Source organism: Hyla sarda, chromosome 2 (genome assembly GCF_029499605.1).
Source record: "Hyla sarda isolate aHylSar1 chromosome 2, aHylSar1.hap1, whole genome shotgun sequence".
Classification (NCBI taxonomy): domain Eukaryota; kingdom Metazoa; phylum Chordata; class Amphibia; order Anura; family Hylidae; genus Hyla; species Hyla sarda.
Genome location: NC_079190.1, coordinates 217,469,650 through 217,483,184, shown reverse-complemented (window position 1 = coordinate 217,483,184; position 13,535 = coordinate 217,469,650). Strand labels below are relative to the sequence as shown.

At 43.1% G+C, this 13,535-nt stretch overlaps 1 protein-coding gene across 2 annotated transcripts in view; it reads right to left on the bottom strand.

Moving 5' to 3' along the window:
- The window catches only part of KSR1 (kinase suppressor of ras 1), a 206,138-nt gene that overhangs the window by 63,105 nt on the left and 129,498 nt on the right, over window positions 1–13,535 (bottom strand). The window contains exons 5-9 of one of the 2 annotated variants that reach the window (XM_056556364.1): window positions 12,477–12,481; window positions 9,888–9,948; window positions 6,894–6,977; window positions 2,095–2,156; window positions 1,893–1,999 (exon numbers count right to left, since the gene is read on the bottom strand). In XM_056556364.1, coding sequence (XP_056412339.1) covers window positions 1,893–1,999; window positions 2,095–2,156; window positions 6,894–6,977; window positions 9,888–9,948; window positions 12,477–12,481 — 319 coding nt within the window. Of the gene's footprint in view, window positions 1–1,892; window positions 2,000–2,094; window positions 2,157–6,893; window positions 6,978–9,887; window positions 9,949–12,476; window positions 12,482–13,535 lie in introns of those variants that run through there. The other variant, XM_056556363.1, reaches the window with a different exon arrangement.

Below are 13,535 nucleotides of genomic sequence, written 5' to 3'. Positions count from 1 at the left end.
TTTGCAACAGCTGGAGGCTCTGTTTTGGAAACACTGCCGTACGATACATTTTTCATTTTTATTGGGGGGGGGGGGGGCAGTGTAAGAGGGTGTATATGTAGTGTTTTACCCTTTATTATGTGTTAGTGTAGTGTAGTGTAGTGTTTTTAAGGTACATTCACACAGGCGGGGGTTTACGGTCAGTTTCCCACAAGGAGTTTGAGCTGCGGCGGAAAATTTGCCGCAGCTCAAACTTGAAGGAAACTCACTGTAAACCCGCCCATGTGAATGTACCCTGTAAATTCACATGGGGGGGGAGGGGAGCAAACCTCCAGCTGTTGCAAAACTACAACTCCCAGCATGCACTGACAGACCGTGCATGCTGGGAGTTGTACTTTTGCAACAGCTGGAGGCACAGTGGTTGGAAAACCTTCAGTTGAGTTCTGTTACCTAACTCAGTATTTTCCAACCAGTGTGCCTCCAGCTGTTGCAAAACTACAACTCTCTGCATGTACTGATCACCAAAGGGCATGCTGGGAGATGTAGTTATACAACAGATGAAGGTACGCAGCTACAACTCCCAGCATGGCGAGACAGCTGTTTGCAAGATTTAGAGGGCCACGGTTTAGAAACCACCGCACAGTGATCTCCAAACTTTGGCCCTCCAGATGTTGCAAAACTACAAATCCCAGCATGCCCAGATAGCAAACTGCTGTGTGGGCATGCTGGGAGTTATAGTTTTGCAAGATCTATGGGGCAACAGTTTAGAGACCACTGCACAGTGATTTCCAAGCTGTAGCCCGCCAGCTCTTGCAAAACTACAAATCCCAGCATGCCCAAACAGCAAACAACTGTCTGGGCATGCTGGAAGTTGTAGTTTTGCAACATCTGGAGGGCTACAGTTTACAGTTTAGACAACACATCACTCCTATCTCCTATCCCTTCAGGGGGATCCCCCTTATTTTCCAGGTCACCGGAGACCCATATGACCCGGAATCGCTGCAGATCGCCGGTCTGAATTGACTCAGGACCCGCCTCGGCGATGTGCCGGGATGCCTGCTGAATGATTTCAGCAGGCATCTTGGTCCGGTCCCTGACCGGCTAGCGGCGGGGACCGGAATTCCCACGGGCGTACCGATAATCCCTCAGTCCTTAAGGACTCTAAAACGGGGGCATATGGGTATCCTTAAGGGGTTTAACATCCATAGGACGGGGGATAAGACGTCTGATCGCGGGGATCCGGCTGCTGAGACCACCCGCAATCTCCGGCGCAGCACCCAAGTTATCCGGAGCACAGAGGGAACTCCGCTCAGTGCCGGATGACTGGTGACCACAGCCGTCACGCCCCTCCATTCATGTCTATGGGAGGAGGCGTGACGGCTATGTATAGCTGTCACGCCCCCTCCCATAGACATGAATGGAGGGGGCATGGCATGACATCACAAACACAGAAGCTTCAAGCTTTTAGTGTTCAGAACGCTGCGGTGCCGGCCTGGAGATCAAGGGGGGTCCCAGCAGTCAGACCCCCGAATCAGACATCTTATCCCCTATCCTTTGGAAGATGTTTAGGGGCTGAGTACCCCTTTAAGTCTATAGGAAACTGGTTGTCTTTGCACACAATATGTAAAAAACATGCCCCCTATTTTTACAGCCACGTAAATAAGTAACATGTCACCCATTTATGCTGCTGCAAAAATGAATCCGCAAAGACAACCACTGTGCACAGTCAACCACTCTTCCATAGACTTACATAGAGCACAGTTATGTGTTAAAATTGTGGATGTGATTTTTTTTTTAAACAAATGAAATACCCTAGAAAAAACACTTTGTGAACCCAGCCTTTAGGGGCCCTTTAAAACATGGTAATATATTCAGTTTTATTAGAAATTATCTTATTGCAGACCACACCATACCTTTTTAGTAAGGGCTTTGGGAAGGGTTCCAAATAATGGTTCTGCGGGTCTATCCACTTGGTTGTTAATATCTGATGGAACAGATTCTGTCCTTCTTATTTTTGGTACTAAAGAAAAAAAAAATCATATGTCAAGTTTCTGCTGTCCTCTTACCTACAATATACAATTATAAAAACCTGAAATTAGCAAGAAAGTTACTTACAAGGAAGGAATGATATTCTACATGGTGGAGCTTCTTTTGTGCATTTATTATGACATTTTAACCTACAGGGTAAAAACAAATTCTATTGTGAAATATAGTACTGGAGGAAGTAGAAAAAGCAAAGACTCACTGTCACACAATGGGGTAGATTAAAGAGGTTGACAGGCTGTTCACCCGTACTAAAGCCAATACACTGGGTTATAGTGCGGATGAACAGGAGTAGAATGAGGTATACATTTATACATCATTCTACTATTTTATTTTTTAAATCAACTGGTGCCAGAAAGTTAAACAGATTTGTAAATTACTTCTATTAAAAAATCTTTACCCTCCCAGTACTTTTTAGCAGCTGTATGCTACAGAGGAAATTCTTTTCTTTTTGAATTTCTTTTTTGTCTTGTCCACAGTGCTCTCTGCTGACACCTGATGCCCGTATCAGAAACTGTCCAGAGCAGGAGAAAATCCCCATTGCAAACCTATGCTGCTCTGGTCAGTTCCTGACACGGACAGAGGTGTCAGCAGAGAGCACTGTGGACAAGACAAAAGAGAAATTCAAAAAGAAAATAATTTCCTCTGTAGCATACAGCTGCTAAAAAGTACTGGAAGGGTAAATATTTTTTAATAGAAGTAATTTACAAATCTGTTTAACTTTCTGGCATCAGTTCATTTAAAAAAAAAAAAAAGTTTTCCACCAGAGTACCCCTTTAAGTGTAAATGCACAGATTTGTTGCAGATTTTCAGAAAACCTGCAACAAATTACACAAGAAAAGTAGATGTGTTCAAATCACCTTTATTTTCTACACAGAAATGGATCTGTGATACAGACTTTTACATCAGCAGCATCATAATTTATACCGTGGATTACAGTTGAGCAAACCGTAACTGGCAAACCCGGTTATCCTTTTGTGGGCTGCCATTTCAAGGAACATCCATGGGCTCCCCCGTATGGCCTAGAGCCACTTTGGTGCCTTACTACCCACCTGCACTTCTATGTGGATTGTTCTGTTTGGTTTAATTTATTTTATTTTTTTTCACTCCTTCATGACCCTGGAAATTTTTTATTTCCTTCACTGGCTGGGACGCTTTGCTGACACATTACTCTGGGACTGCCACTCCCCTTGCATATGTCTATGTTTGTTATCTGCTTCCCCTTGTTTGTTTCCCTTTTATGATGGCTGATGTGTGTTTTTTGTCCTGGAATATTAGGGGGATCGGGGTCTCCTAAAAAGAGAACATTGGTCTTCTCTCACATTCACAGATTCAACCCACATATTGTCTGTCTTCAAGAGACCCACATGCTACCTGATAATTTGGGTGTGTTTAGCAAACCATGGATTCAGTGCTGATTCCACGTACTCATGAGGGGTTTCCCTGCTTGTCCATAGGTTATTGAGGTGGGAGGTAGATCAATTACGAGTGGACTCTCTTGGTCGGTATGTTTTTGTGCATGCTTTTATCAATAACAGCCCATTTGTATTGCTGGGTATTTACAATTCGCACCCCCCCCCCCCCCCCCCCCGGCCACATTGGAGGTGTTACATCTAGTTGTTATCTTTGCAGCGGGGTTTCGCCATGCCAGAGTACTTTGCTTGGAGGACTATAATTTTACCCCGAATTTTATGTTGGACTGCTTGCATGTGACACCCTCATTGTCTCTGCTGCCCTCTCCTACTCCTCTAACCTCTTTTCTGTCTGTAGTGGGCTGACTAGACGTCTTTAGGTGTAAGTTTCCCCGTCTTTTACAGTATTCTTGTTATTCCATTGGGAGCAATGCCCTTTCTCATATTGACCTTGCTTGTTATAATCACCTTTTCTTTTCCCTGGTGGTTAATTTGTGTAATTTGGGACTCGCGCAATCTCTGACCACTCTCCTTCGCTGGTGGAGATTTAGCTGTCTCAGGAGTCGTATGTTCGGAGGTGGAAGGTGCACCCTTTCTAGCTGCAGTTGATCGGCCCAAATGATAGGATCTCTGATCAACTCCAAACGATTCTCATGATTAAACAACCGATGGGCAGTGCTGCCCTTTTGTGGGATATTTTCAAGGCGTACCTGCGAGGGTGTCTGAGGTCTAACATCTCCTACATTAAAAGGGAGACATCCATTAGGGAAACAGAGCTTGCTCGCACATATGCAGACTTGGAGGCCGCTTATGTGGCTGACCTGACGGAGGCTAATAAACATGCCTGGCTTACAATTGGTAGGCAGTATATGCTCCACCTTAATGAGATAATGAATCGTATATTGTTCTTCTCTAAACAGTTTTATTTTGAACATGGTAACCAGTCTAGCAAATAACTTGCACACCTGGTTAAACAGAATCAGGCCCCTCCCCCGACTCTTAGGATAGCTTCTGAGACTGGTCAGGTGTTAGTGGATAATGAGCTTATCGCTCGGCGCTCAGCCCAATTTTATACATCTCTATATGCCTCCCCTGTGAATTACTCCAGAGAGGATATAGTCTCCTACCTGGATTCTATCCAATTCCCTGTGCTATCCCCTGACTCTGTTTCCTTACTGTTTCCTATTACTGCAGATGAGATTTCTGAGGCCCTTGCAGACATGCAGAACGGGAAGGCACCTGGCCCTGATGGCCTCCCTGTGGATGTCTATGTAAGATATGCCACCCTTCTACAGACCCCCTGAAAGCGATGTATGATGCTGCTTTTGAGGCCGGTCGCCTTCCATCCACTATGTATGATGCTAACATTGTTGTTCTTCTCAAGCCAGACAATGACCCCCTTGACTTATAGGCCTATCTCCTTAGTGAATGTAGACTATAAGATTCTAACGAAAGTGCTGGCCAAAAGATTAAACCGCGTAATCCTTTCTATTATACATGGGGATCAGACGGGCTTCATGCCTGGTAAATCAACCGCCTCTCTTCTGATCTATTTACATTGGGCAGGGGAACGTGCCAGGGGTGCCCCTGTCGCCGCTTTTGTTTGCGGTGGCGGTGGAGCCACTGGCCCTTCTCCTCCGACAAGACCCAGCATATTATGGCATTATTGTGGGCGAGAGGGAAGATCGTCTCGGCCGTTATGCAGATGACATGGTGTTGTTTATGTCCCAACCCCTTGAGACACTCCCCCATGCTATTTGTGTCATTGATCGTTTTGGGGATTTCTTTGGTTTGCGGATTAATTGGGCGAAGTCTGCTTATATGCCCCTGCGGGTGCAACCTGGTCCCTCCGCCCTCTGTGGATTGGCAGTTGTCACCCAATTTAAATACCTGAGCATAGTTATACATAGGGATGCCCGCCTGGACCTCCCGACAAAACATTCTGTCCCTCCTCTCCTATATCAGGGATAAGTTTTGGGTATGGGGGGGCCTTGCCTCTGGCGGTCTGAGGTAGAATTAATCTGCTTAAAATGATAATCTTGCCTAGGCTCCTATACCTGCTTGAGCATTCCTCTAACCCAGTCCCGGTAACCTTTTTTCAAGACCCTTGACCTCCCTGATTTTAAAGGCAATTTTTTGGCGAGTCAGTCCCGTTTTCTCCAGCATTGGGTTTCCTCTGTTCCTTTGCCGAACGCGGAGCATCACCTGGCTCATTTCTCAGATCTCACCTCCATGCGGGCCTTCCTCGAGAGTGTACCCCCTCGGGTCCGCGGGCTCCTACTCCAACATAAGCTTGCTTTACAGGTTTAGCGACAGACACAGACTGTTACTTCTTTTACTGATATTAAAACTGACCTCCCCTTGTGGAACAACCCCCATTTCCCTCATTTGACAGACGTTTTGGACCCTCATTTCTGGGTCACTCATGGGGTTACTTAGTTGGGCGACATGTTTCAGGATGAGGTATTTACATTTTTTACACAGGTCCAACCAGACTTTTATGTCCCCCGTATGGCATTATATAGATACCTTCAGCTCCGTCATGCCCTGACTGCCCAGTTCCCCTCCCGAGACCTCCTATTTCTGCTTACCCCCTTATTGGGATCCTCCATTCCCAAGGACCGAGAGGCCTGATTTTTATCCTATATACTCACATTAGGAGGGCAAAAATTGCAACGGCTGTTGATACAGCAGAGGCTTATTGGAAGGCATGCATCCCCTCTATCACTGACCATTATTTTTATGGGTTTCAATTTTGATATACCGTATTAATCTGCAATGATTGTACTGTATGACCTTTGTTATTCTGCAATGTCTGTATTTCAGTTATTGCTCTTTTGTCGTACGTGGTACTGCTCTGTGGATATGTTGCACTTTTCAATAAAACAAGTTTAAAAAAAAATAAATAAACTGGAGTACAAGCCTCGCCCCATATTTATTACGTGTTTTAGATATTTTTGTTCCTCACTTGACAATAGGCAGTTCACAGTTTGAGAAGCACTGGCCTAGACGATACATTTTGTATATAGTTTCAGTCTCTGAATGATAAATGAATTATGACAATTTTGATATGCTTGAACATTTATAACAATTTAGAATTGCAAGGATTACATGTTATTGATATTAGCATGGACAACCCCACCCCCAACACAATATATGCTAGCTATATTCTTCAGTTGACTCTTTAGCTGAGTATTATCATACTAGGTTTTTGTTTACACAAGCGAGAAGAGAAATGTATGTGCACAGACATGTACTGCTCTGGATAATAGACAGGTGATAAAAATATAATGCTCAGAGCAGACTAACTGGAATAACTTATTCGCTGTCAGAAATGAGAACTACCATAACAAAGACAATGGAGAAAGACCTGGGAAAACCATAGCATGATGGCACAATTGTATACAAGGATAATAAAAGCCTGCATAGAATGGTAATACTGATCAGAGCGTAACTTACTTGCAGTGTTTACATTTGACTCCGAACATCATATTCTTTTGACAAACGTGACACACTTGCGACAACCAAGATTTTGTAGAAAATCTGTTAAAATAAACATAGGCGTTATTCGCCACTACAAAATACGAATGAATGTGCTATTCAAAAACAGGGCAGCAACACAGAGTTTTATTAGTTTTAGTTTTTTACATTACAATAATGACTTCCGTTCTGTTCCGTTTTCAGTAAAAAAAAAAAAAAAAACAATATTGTTGGCTTATCTTTAGGACAGGCTATCAATATTTGTGATATGTTAGGGTTTATCCCAGTGGTTACCAACCAGTATGTCTACAGCTAATGCCAAACTACAACTCCTAGTATGCTCCACCATTCAAACTTATTCCCAGTCTCTAGTCATTGTCCTTGGCCACTGCCAGGGATAACCAAGTACCACTCTCAGCTACCTCTTGCAGCTACCATAGACAATGAATGAAATGGCAGTGTGTACATGAAAGACTAATGCTCCATTCCCCCAGAACGGGAGACTCGCTCCCTGTTTTTAAGATCTTGGGATGTCCCAGCAGTCAGACAATGGGGATCAGATTTTAACCCCTATCCACAGGGGAATATGTTAATGATGGCAAGAGGAGGGGGTAGTTTAGTGTGGATAGTGGATGATATACAATCAAACACTTATGCCCCGTGAACAATATATTTGTTAAAATTCTTTATTTTCCATGTCAATACAAGCAAATAACAAAATCTCCCTTGCCCCATGAACAATAAAACACTAATCTGTTATCTTGTGGATAAAGGATAATTCCTTAAATAGGCACTCTCATTAAAACTAATTTTTTTCTATTGCACTCCTTATGGTAAATAAAAAAATCTTTCTAATGTACCATGTTTAAAAAAAATGAAGTTTTCTATGTTTTATTTATGTTTAAAAAAGCTGACACTAGGTGTCTCACTACATTTCCGCCATCTCTTGGACAGTCTTTGGTTTGGAGTGCTGAGGGGTGTGTGCAGCCTCTGCCAATCATAGCTCATCTCACACACTGAACTGCTCTGGGCTGTGTGTAGGAGAGTGAGGGAGGAAGTTCTCCCATGTATGGCTTCAGATAATGTCACAGCCTGCAGGAAAACGCCACTTCCCAGTCTGTGAATCTGATATATCGCTACTGAAGAAGGGGTCTCCCCGAAACTATACATATGCATACTATACATAAAAAAATAAAGGGAACACTAAGATAACACATCCTTGATCTAAATGAATGAACATAGTTGAATGTGCTGATAACAAAATCACACAAAAATTATCAATGGAAATCAAATTTATCAACCCATGGAGGTCTGGATATGGAGTCACACTCAAAATCTAAGTGGAAAACCACACTACAGGCTGATCCAACTTTGATGTAATGTCCTTAAAACAAGTCAAAATGAGGCTCAGTAGTGTGTGTGTGTGACCTCCACGTGCCCGTATGACCTCCCTACAAAGCCTGGGCATGCTCCTGATGAGGTGGTGGATGGTCTTCTGAGGGATGTTCTCCCAGACCTGGACTAAAGCATCCGCCAACTCCTGGACAGTCTGTGGTGCAAGGTGGCGTTGGTGGATGGAGCGAGACATGATGTCCCAGATGTGCTCAATCGGGGAACAGGCGGGCCAGCCCATTGCATCAATGCCTTCCTCTTGCAGGACACACTCCAGCCACATGAGGTCTAGCATTGTCTTGCATTAGGAGGAACCCAGGGCCAACCGCACCAGCATATGGTCTGACAAGGGGCCTGAGGATCTCATCTCGGTACCTAATGGCTGTCAAGCTACCTCTGGCAAGCACATGGAGGGCTGTGGGGCCCCCCAAAGTAATGCCACCCCACACCATTACTGACCCACCGCCAAACCAGTCATGCTGGAGGATGTTGCAGGCAGCAGAAAGTTTTTCACGTTCTATCCAAACACTGTCACATCTGTCACATGTGCTCCGTGTGAACCTGCTTTCATCTGTGAAGAGCAAAGGGCGCCAGTGCCAAATTTGCCAATCTTGGTGTTCTCTGGCAAATGTCAAACATCCTGTACAGTGTTGGGCTGTAAGTACACCTTACATCCACCTGTGGATGACGGGCCCTCATACCACCCTCATGGAGTCTGTTTCTGACCGTTTGAGTGGACACATGCACATATGTGGCCTGCTGGAGGTCATTTTCCAGGTCTCTGGCAGTGCTCCTCCTTGCACAAAGGCAAGGGTGGGGGTCCTGCTGCTGTGTTGTTGCCCTCCTATGCCCTCCTCCACGTCTCCTGATGTACTGGCCTGTCTCTTGGTAGCGCCTCTATGCTCTGGACACTACGCTGACAGACACAGCAAACCTTCTTGCCACAGCTTGATGTGCCATCCTGGATGAGCTGCACAACCTGAGCCCCTTGTGTGGGTTGTAGACTCTGTCTCATGCTACCACTAGAGTGAAAGCACCGCCAACATTCAAAAGTGACCAAAACACCAGCCAGGAAGCATAGGAACTGAGAACTGGTCTGTGGTCACCACCTGCGGAACCACTCCTTTATTGGGGATGTCTTGCTAAATGCCTATAATTTCCACCTGTTGTCTGTTCCATTTGCACAACAGCATGTGAAATTGTTTGTCAATCAGTGTTGCTTCCTGAGTGTACAGTGTGATTTCACAAAAGTGTGATTGACTTGGAGTTACATTGTGTTGTTTAAGTGTTCCCTTAATTTTTTTGAGCAGTGTATATGAACTATAACTCAGAGGTAATCTAAGCTTGGAGACTATTACAAGATTTCAGGTGGCGGTGTATGGACTATAGCTGACATTTTACCTGGTCATATCGTTTTTAATTATCTATTTTATCTATTGTATTATTCTATAGGTCTATAGTAAGGGCCCTGCATAGACACTACCAATGTGGTGTAAATAATAGTATTGTGTGTAACTAGCCACATTCTTTCTCTCTCTCTCTCTATATATATCTAAAAAAAAGTAGCACAGCATTCCATACCTGTGAGTTACTGAAAGACCTATATCTCTCCGTACCATTTGTGGTGACCCATGAGGAATATCTGAAAAGATTGACAACGGCATTTATTTTCAATACAGACATAAAAATATGATAATCTTAATCTGTACAACAGATTCTCAGGGTATACTCATGTGTACAATAACTTGACGCTGATATTTCTGCAGCTAAAATTCAGTTCCATTAAACTGAATTGGGCTGTTTTGGCAGAAAACAAGTGGATTTCTGCCAGCCCCATTTAGATGATTGCAACAACTTGCCCTGGGTACATATATACTTATACAACTTTTCACACATTCCTTATATTATCATACTTTATATCTTTATAATGACTTATGGAACTTCCTTTTTTTAAATATATTTATATAGCCATAACACTAAAACCAGATGTGAAGACTTTAAACAACTCTTAAACTAAGTTTCCACTTGTTTTTTTCTCTGGCAGTTTTTGGATATCTGCCACTGCAGTTTTTGAGCCAAAGCCAAAAGCGTATTCAAAAGGAATAGGACATATAAAGGAAGGACTTGCACTTCTCCTCCCTTATGGATCCAATTCTGACTTTGGCTCAAAAACTGCAGTGACAGTATTCCAAAAATAAACACCGGAAAAAAACCTGTGTGGAAAGCTAACCTTACGCAGGAGCCAAATGCAATGGCCAGAACATTTTCAAAACAGCAAGTCTTGTTAGGTGTTTCTAATATGCAGTGGTAAGTACCTACCAAAAATGGTCCAAGAAAGGATACCTTGTTAACTGTTGACAGAGTCATAGGTATGCAAGACTCGCTGATGTGCATAAAGAGAAATGACTACAATGTCTTATTCAATAGAAGATATACTAGAGCAGATTTATTTTTTTTTTGCCAAGAAACCTTAGGGCCTGGTATTCATATGGATGTTACTTTTACATGTACCACCTATCTAAACATTGTTGCAGACCAAGTACAACCCTTCATAAAAATGGTAATGCCAAACGGAAGTGGCCTCTTTCAGGCAAATATTGCACCCTGCCACACTGCAAAAAAAATTCTAGAATGGTTTGAGGAGCATGCCAATGAGTCCAAGGTACAGACTTGGCTTACAAATTCCACAGAACTCACTTAAGAATCTGCGAGATGTTCTGGAGAACGAATTTACTAGATTTAAAGGAGTTATATAGGTTCATAAAATGTTTGACATATGGCTGGGAAAGCAGTAGCAACAGATAACAAGTGCCCTCCCCCCAGGGCTCAAGTTCAATCACTGTCTGCTCCTTGCTCCTGCTTCTGAGTTGGAGCAGTACCTGTCAACAGAGCCAGTCACTGCTAAGTAAGTAGGTGCTGCTGAGATGACTCGTCTCAGATGTAAGAACAAGCAGAGGAACAGAGGCAGCAGGAACGGGAGCTGCAGGGGATCGGAGTAGGCAAGTATCATTTTTTTTTATCGTGTTCCGGTCATATATCTAAAATTGTATGTCCCTATATAAAATGATCTGCTGCTTCCAGACCCCACAGAACACCTTTACAGGTCTTGTGGAGTCCAGGCCTCAAATGGTCAGAGATGTTTTGGTGGCAAAAGGGGACCTACACAATAATAATCAGGTGCTTTTATTGTTAAACCTGATTGGTGTTTATCTGTGTATATATTTTTCTGAATTAAATAAGCTATATTGAAGATAAAGGCATTATATCTAATTCATTATATATCAAGAAACATGTATGAGAATAGACATATTTCAAAACATTACCTGAAACATTACTATACATTACAATGTATACATATACAGCATGACATATCGACACACATGCCCTTGCTGAGCCATAAGAACATACAATGGTTGTGGACAGTGGAAACACAAATTAGATTTCCCTAAAGTTCTTTGTTCGGGCTGTGAAAGTTCTTCCAGACAGATGGGTGATATTACATTTGCCCAATAACTATAACAGGTTGTCTCCCTCCCTAACAACTCATCAAAACTATTCTGTTTTTAGTAGGTGGTAGCTAAAGTTTTCACTTTGCTATGGTATACTTAAAGGAGATCTGTCATCAGTGTCACCTGCACTAACCTGTCAGTACAGGCAGGTAGAGTAGGTGACACTGATGACAATGGTACTTAACTTGTCCCGTTCCGTGCTGTCGTTTTCCTTCAATCCTCTTCAGTATCTTCAGCTCTGGGCCCGACTTGGAGCATGGGCGGAGCTTAGTGATGTTACTGCTAGCAGTGAGACCCAGCAGAGAACAGCAGCGGTGAAGTCACTAAGCTCTGCCCATGCTCCAAATAGAGCCCGGAGCTGAAGATACTAAAGAGGATTGCCGGAGAACCACAGCACAGAACGGGATAAGGTAAGTACTGTTGTCATCGGTGTCACTTGCAATACCTGTTTGTACTGCAGGTGACACTGATGACAGATTTCCTTTAAAACAATAATTTTCTCTATTCAATAAAGACAAATAAACACAAATCAACAATAGCAAGCAAAATATCAGCCTAAAGGCATAACTGATACATTATGAAGCACAATAAATAGATTGCCGTAAAAGCAATACTTTCACGTGAGATCTGTCATCCACACAATCACAGTCTGAGCGCTTACCAAACCTGAAAGACACAAGAATAGATACATATTTCAGAATCATGGAATTCACCTACAGGTATTGTACAAATAAGTATACATGGAAATTTAATAATGGCTACTCCCCGCTTCTTGTCATGCTTTGTTTCTACAGAAACGCCTGCTCAACAAATCAGTGACTGAAGCAGGTTACCAATGCAGGCAGCGATTGGCTGAGCGGTTATTTCCTGCAGGAACAAATGTCACAGGAAGCATAGAGTAGCTGTGAGCAGCAGGGACTGGAATTGTCAGAATGTTGGTTGCGGTGATTAGGACATGCAAATATGGTTTCTTTCTTATTTTAGGAGCAGTCGTCGTCCACTCTAAGACCTTTTGTAAGTCTGGAATACCTCTTTAATAAGTTACATTATATTTTAGTTTTGAAGGGTCATCTGAAATTAGAAGAAATAATCTACCGTACTTTTTGCTCCAGAAACAGCACTCCTTTAGTCTATTGGTTGTCTCTAATATTACAGTTCTGCACTATTATCCTGAACGCAGCAATTCTGGACATTGGCCAAAGAGAAGTAATGCCCTATTTACCCCTAAAAAGCAGGCCAAAATAGGGGTCAGGGATTTCATTTAGGTCCATTAGCCTCACTATAGTACCATTATGTCCATACTACCTCTCTACAATACCTATCCCCTGTTAGGTGTTAAGAGTGTAAAATTAGGAAGACATCCTGGCTCTCATTTATTACCAACTAGCTGAGTACCCAGCGTTGCCCGGTTTTTCCTTCCTAATCCTTGTTGGGGAGGAAAATCAAAGGAGGAAGCTTTTGACTTCATATCCCGTCCTCAAATATTGTTGTCATATCCCAACCCCATATCCTGTCCTCATATCTCAACCTCATATCCCGACCTCATATCCCGTCATCATATCTCGACCTCCTATCCCGTCCTCCTATCTCGACCTCATATCCCATTCTCATATCCCGACCTCCTATCCCGTCCTCATATCCCATCCTCATAGCCCGACCCCTCCTATCCCATCCTCATATCTTGACCTCCTATCCCGTCCTCATATCTCAACCTCATACC